Source organism: Anoplophora glabripennis, unplaced genomic scaffold (assembly GCF_000390285.2).
Source record: "Anoplophora glabripennis isolate ALB-LARVAE unplaced genomic scaffold, Agla_2.0 scaffold15, whole genome shotgun sequence".
Taxonomy (NCBI): Eukaryota; Metazoa; Arthropoda; class Insecta; order Coleoptera; family Cerambycidae; genus Anoplophora; species Anoplophora glabripennis.
The window spans coordinates 2,487,266-2,494,449 of NW_019416279.1; the positions used below are offsets into that span (position 1 = coordinate 2,487,266).

A 7,184-nucleotide genomic window follows, 5' to 3' on the forward strand; every position below is an offset into this window, starting at 1 on the left:
CAAAAATATCTGTGAAGGTATTTGATGCAGAATAGCGGAACTTAGGCTAATAATTTATGTACCATAATTAAAGGTAAGTATCCACTGAATTCGGAAATAAATATGTCTCTCAGTGTATCAGTGAAATTATTTGTGGCACCATTATTGGAACAATAGTTTTAAGAAATCTCTTAAAGGTAAAGTCTAAGATGAATTAGATCTAGTGAAATAGAAAGAAAATAATGATAGGTATAGTCTGTTTAGAAATGAAAGAGAGTAATAAAAGCTTATTATGTATGCAAATCGTAAATAAATGTAGTACTGGTGCTTATATTCAATATTTTTATATTATGTATTTTCGGTATAGATGAGGTGTACTTTTAAAAAAACTTTGTGCGATCGGACTGTACTAAATTGTAGCAGGTAGCTAAAATTTAATCCCCGACAATCCGTCTTTGTCTATGCCGCTTCAATTTCTCGGTCCATTTCTCTTATAAGTAAACAATATAAAAACAGCATTTCAAAACATGAGGCTACTTTAAGCATCATAACCGGGTTAAGAGGGTTTTTAGTAATTCAAATAAAATTATTCAATATTATTATCAAAATATTTATTTAAATTTAATGAATAGACTTTTATTCCACACAAAAATATATGTATTTTGAAAATTCAAATTATGGTGAGTAAATGTAGTGTTGTATAAATGTACAATAAAGAAAATAAAAAAGTAGGTATATTAAAATTCATCCTCTGAATATTCTGATGAATTATCTTCGTCTCCTAGATTGATAACGATAGGTTCCACAGTAACGTCAATTAAATTATCGAGTTCCCACATTTTCTCCTCTTCTTTTTGTACATGATGTATACATCTTTGCCAGTTATCTGCAGTTACTCGTTCCAAGGAATTTTTTAACAAAATTTTCACGTCACTTAATTTAAACGTCGTATTATTTCGCGCTACATCTCCTTTTACCTGCGCCCAGACTAATTCGATTGGGTTAAGTTCACAGTGATAAGGTGGTAACCGTAGTACCGTTATTTGGCGATTTGTTGCCATTTCATCGATAACATATTTTTTCTGATCTTTATTAAGATTGACAAGTGTCAAAAGTTCCTTTTTCACCATATTTGTTTCAAAAGAAATGTTTTTTCCGGATAACCATTGAATTATATCGGCTTTCCTCCAAGCAGTCGTAGGCGTCCGCTCGGTCTGCCGTGAATGGTAACTGGCATTATCCATGACAATTACAGACCCCGGAGGAATAAGATCCAACATCTGTGTAAAATACTCTTCGAAAACATCTGCGTTCATGTCTTCGTGATAGTCACCTGTATTTTTAGATTCAAATAAAAGTAAACCGCCATCTACAAAACCACTGGCACTACCTATATGTGTCACTATTAATCTTCGCCCTTTACCTGAAGGTGCCTTGAACCCTGTTGAAAGTCCATCCAAAAATGCTTGTCGAAAACTTTTTACATTTTTATCTTGCCATACTTTTGTTACAGTATATCCCTCGTTGACCCAAGTTTCGTCTAGATAATAAATATTCCTCCCTTCGTCACGGAATTTTCTAATTGATCTTAAGTAGGATCTTCGCCAACAAATAATTTCATCTTTATCGATAAGAACTGACTTCCTGTTCTGCTTTTCCCAGCAAAAATTCAACTCTCGTAAGACGGCCCATAATTTGCTTCTACTGATTTTTGGCAAATCGTTGTCCTCTGAAAGTTCACTTAAAATTTTGTTTAGCGTTGGTATTTCTTTTTTAAAATAAAATGAGTGTACTTTTCTGCGAATGACATTTTTGAAGAAATCATCTATAACGACTTTTGACCTCCCTGTAGATGATTTTGGGGGATTTACAGTATCTTGTTCATTTTTTGTTTCCTTTAAAAGTCTGTAGATAGTCGATTTTCCAATCCCTGTCATTTTTGTTAGCATTAGTGTTACCCGATAATTACCTGAAACGAAATATTACCACGCCCATGGCCGGTTCTTATCTCGGGGTTTTTTACTCTCTTTCAATTCCAAACAGACTATAGTTTGTATAATAGAAATAAACAGATTTTCAAAATAAACAGCAATTTAAGCAACTGAAGCATTGAAGCAATTGATCCAATAAAATTAAAAAATAACAACTATATGAAGAGACCATTTTGTTTTGTTTTATCTACGCTAAAATTTGTAACGCTTTAAATGTAACTTACATAAATTTGTCAACCTTTTTAAATGATGTTTTTTCGTTTCCGGAGCCGAACGTATTCGCGACGCACACATAACAACCGAGGCAGCTAATTACAGCTTTAAACCAGCTGGCAAAAGCCCCGTTTCCAGTCAACAATGGCTGCAGGGGCGCAAACCCATTCCGGCGAAAATAATGAAACATAAATTCCGCGCCACATTAGAATTTTACGAAGAGAAAGGCCGATTCGGCGGCGGCAGTCGATCATTTTAATTGCCTACAACGAAAAATTTCATGTAGGTCAGCAGATTGCGTTAATTGAGTGCCCCGGCAACAAAACGGAAGCGCTGCCGGGCGAAAACCAGCGGCGTAGGTGCGGGATGTTCGCGGAGCAACGCGAATAGTCCAAGCACAACACTTTAATAAGTGTCTTTGGATGCAAGTTAATAAAGGAAATAAAAGATATGTTCAGGTTAACATGAATAAGTTTGATGGTGAGAAATAGGATTATACTACGCTCATTTTATCTAACGATTCAAATAATGACATCAATAAGGATGATTGCTGTACGTTCCGTTTCGTCCAATAGTTTTTACACATGTGCTTGATCATTGTTTTAAATCGTTGACAGGTGACAAAATGGCCGAATAAGCACAGCACAGACCAAAATATTGAATTATTTGAAATGTTGGTGATGAGAGTTATTTATTTTACAGATCTCTTTATCAATGGAAGCTATTATAATAATATCCAGTCTATTAAGGTGCAATTACTTACAAATGCAAATTAAGTTTATAAATAGGTAAAAAATAATAACCAACTTTCACAAAAAAGGACCACATTACTTAGACTAAGAGGTTCCATTCCGAATATACAGGGTCGGAAAGTCCCCATGGTTCATCGGTGGTCACGTGAGAGCGAAACGGGCAGTGACTATGAGACGCCTTCATTATAGCCATCTTTCTCTATCGCACGGATTTCTATGACTTACTTTATCGCTCTTGCGTAACGGCGGATGAACCATGGGGACTTTCCGAACCTGTATATCACATGAGGATGTAATGTCACTTTCGATGCTGTTATTTTGCACGTCTATGATCACTGCCTCAGTTGTTGCATCTAGCAAGGGCTCTTTCTCTATAAAGAACCTGATCGACATTTCGCACATGCTGGCAGTATGTCGATCGGATATACAGTTCTTAATACAAGGATCGCGATGTCCTTGTTACCGAGGAGTTTGTCAATAACGTATAATATCGACGTTGCTGATTACTTGAATTTTGCATCAAAAGCTTTCGGTTGTTCCTTGTCTTGGTGTAAAGGAATCCTATTTGCTTTGAATACGTCGCCGTTGCCGAGTACTTGGATTTTGCATCAAAGGCTTCCGATTGTTACTTGTCTTGGTCCAACGGAATCCTAATTGCTTTAGAACTTGTCGTATGCTCTTATGAGATGCTCCGTAATTATCGTTTACAACAAATTGTCGATGAATGCGGTGTTGGTCATTCCAAAAAACTGAATTGCTCACAATCCTGAATCTTCTTCATTTCTTTTGCGATGATTTGAACAATAAACTTTTCACCTTTGCAGGAGCAACATCCTGTTGAACCTACTTCAGATCCATAATGGGTTGATTTGTTTCCCCTTCACGTTGGATGAAGAGGACTGTAATCACTTCTGGTGTTTGACCATTCTTGTTCTCGACTTTAGACATAAACTCCATAATGAAGTGTCACTGTTCGAACTGTTTACAGCTTAACAGTTTGTACAGAACCGATGGCACACAAAATAAACATACCTACGTGTATAATGACAACTGGGTTTCTTCTTAGAAAAGATTATACTAGCGCTAATACAACCATTGTCAAAATGTTCCTGGCTTGCAACTGCCTTTTTGGGGCGCTGAGACTTGTAAAGTTGGTTGCTTATCTCTCCCAGCACTAACACATCTCTAAAGTTGGTTGCCTATCTATCTTAACACTAACACTTGATCGTAGGTGTAGGAAGCTGATGCTTTCATACACTGGCAAATAGTGTATTTAAAAGCAATTTTTTTCGATATCCATGGGTGCTCGCCGCAAGGCTTCATTTTCCGCGGTATTACCTCTGTCTGATTAATGGACGTGCTCTGTCAAATCCATGTAGCGATACTGTCAGGTACGACGCGACAATGAGGACCAGGGAACCGGACCAGGTGGGCTGTTGTACGTTCGTTATCCCCCATTTTTAACGAAATTGTTTCAACGATTTAAAAGCGATTAGCGGCGGCGTAACAATCAGTGTGGAATTAGTGTTCAGACCACTTTCCGGGCATTATTCGTCCAGACTTCTTTGACGGGTCGCATATGCTGGTATACCAAGCGGATTGGTAGATAGAAAAACGATTTTTGTATATCGAAAAAATATCACAAGCATGTGAAGTATAGTCTCTCCGAAGTCAGTTGAACATGTATAAAAACTCCTAGCAATAAAATGTATGAGTTTCATAGGCGTCCTTAAAAAAGTTTTCTGCTAAAGGTAAAAAATTATAATAATTTGTATATAATGTGTAGAAAGTTTATACCGCAAGCAGCAAAAGTATGGAATATACTTATTTAAAAATCAGATGTTCGTTATTTGAAAAATCGCTCGAACCCGTCGAATTATATTTTTTACTTTTTTAAATGAAAACCCCAATTTTTTTAATTTTTATTCAATTCTCCATGGAATTCTGATCATCTTGTATGTAGCATAACCTATACCTATCTTTAACCGTTTTCGAGATAATGGCGACTGAATATAGAATATAGAATATGAAAAATCAAAAATTACTCTCGATACATAAGGACTGTAACGTCAAAGTCAGTGGGAACTGGTGTACTTTCTGCTAAATACATTTTGTGTTTTTCAAATATTTCAGCACATCCAATGAATTTAATTTTTAATTTTAATTTGTTTGGTACAAACTGACAAAGCTAGAAAACAGCAAGAATAATGTGAAATATTCAATAACAAATATCCAAATCATACAATCATTCAAGCTACTGTAAGAAAAATTTGCAAAAAAAATCAGGATTATAAAGTAATTCAAACAGAGTTAAATTAAATGTTCAAATTCCCATCCATTGGTTTCTTGACAATACCCAAGCCTATGTACAAACTCATCTTGAACATTATTTAGTACGTTTCTATCAATATTCCTAATTACCTGCCTGATTCGGGTTTTTAAGTCGTCGATGTTTTGCAGTGGATTTACATAAAATATGGATTAACCCCATAAGAAGTAATCCAAAGGAGTGAGATCGGGTGATCTCGGAGGCCATTCTATTGGTCCCAGTCTTCCAATCCAACGCCCAGGAAAACATTCGTCTAAATAACCTCGGACTTACCGAGCAAAATGAGGTGGTGCGCCATTCTGTTGAAAATACAAGGTATCGCTTGGCATTTGTGTTTGGAAAAATTTGAATGACGGCGAGAATTAGATCAAACTGAAGGAAGGATGATTAATTATGCCTGCCCACATATTCAATTTCTGTGGGTACTGAGTATGTGCCTCAGTCATCCAATGAGGATTGTTTTGAATCCAATACCTGCAGTTTTGGCGGTTAGCAATACCATTCAACCAGAAAGTTGCCTCGTCTGAGAAAAGGATTTGCCGATGAAACTGTGGTGTGGGTTGCGGTCGGAAATGGTTTCACAAAATTGGATGCGGCGATCAGGATAATCTTCGTTGAGTTCTTGTACTAAATGAATTTTGCACGGGTGATATTTCTCTTTCGTCAAAATACGCAAAACTGATCTTTGGGAAATTGCATTTTCTCCAGCAATATCTCTGCTCGAGCTATGAGGATTTTCTTGCAACTGCAATAAGATATTTAACTTAATGTCCTCGTCTATTTTCACACTACCTATTTTGGGCATATCTTTTATGTGACCAGAATTTCGAAATTTCTTGGTAATTTTGCTTACAGTGGCTTGATTGATTGGATGATCTGGATACTTGTTATTGAATATGTCACACACTTCTTGTTGTGTTCTGGCTTTGTCACCGGGTTCCAAATAAATTAGAATTTCTATCCGCTGCGTTACTGTTAGATGCTCCATCTAGTTAAGTAATTGCACTGTCCTAAATAATAAAAAATAGAAATAGTGAACAAGGTACATCAGTTTCAACTGACTTTGATGTTACCTATTTAATATTTAGTTGCTTGACGACGGCTACAATGCGTCTTTTTCTGGAGAGTTTTTTGTTCTTTACAAGAAAACATGAAACGGTGCTAAAAATTTGCAAAATAATCTGACTCGTAATTTAAATAGTGACATTTAACAAAATCATATTTTATGCAATAAAATTATGCGTTTTTAGTTAAATTATACCTAAATACCTCACCTATATTTTTTACATTCCAGTCATTGCGTCCTAACGATCAAAATAAATCACCGAACCACTTATTTCTTATGGATTTTTCTGATTTGAAGCAACTTTCTGTGAACCACACAAATCTAAGATGGAAATACAAATGTGGTTTTATTTTAAAACCAGCAGGGTAAATCTCAGGGTAATTTTTGAAAATTCTATATTCTATATTCAGACGCCATTATCTCGAAAACGGTTAAAGATAGGTATAGGTTATGTTATATAAAAAATGATCAGAATTTCATGGAGAATTGAATAAAAATTTAAAAAAGTTGATGCCTTGATGTCATAACTTTTTTTTGGGCCACCCTGTATAAATGAAAATTGCTTCAGAAAATGCGCAACTAAAAATATAATTCGACGGGTCCGAGCGATTTTTCAAATAAGGAACATCTGATTTTTAAATAAATATATTCCATACTTTTGCCGCTCATGGTATATGTTCATTTGGGCAACAGCATATTTTAATTATTTACAATTTTATTATATTGACGGTAAATTTCGTTTCGTTTTAAAAGGCCTCCAAAATGCCATGTTCAAAATCTTTTCACACAACGTTGCAGAAATATTGCTCGAAAAAACATTGCTAGATATGAACAAACAACTCTAATGCATCATT

The 7,184-nt window shown here is 35.5% G+C and overlaps 1 protein-coding gene across 1 annotated transcript in view; it reads right to left on the reverse strand.

Moving 5' to 3' along the window:
• Nucleotides 1-3,328, reverse strand: part of LOC108905141 — a 164,828-nt gene extending 161,500 nt beyond the window's left edge. The window contains exon 1 of the mRNA XM_018707921.1: nt 3,161-3,328. Within this exon, the coding sequence (XP_018563437.1) occupies nt 3,161-3,328 (168 nt within the window). The remainder of the gene's footprint in view (nt 1-3,160) is intronic.
• Nucleotides 3,329-7,184: the final 3,856 nt, after the last annotated feature.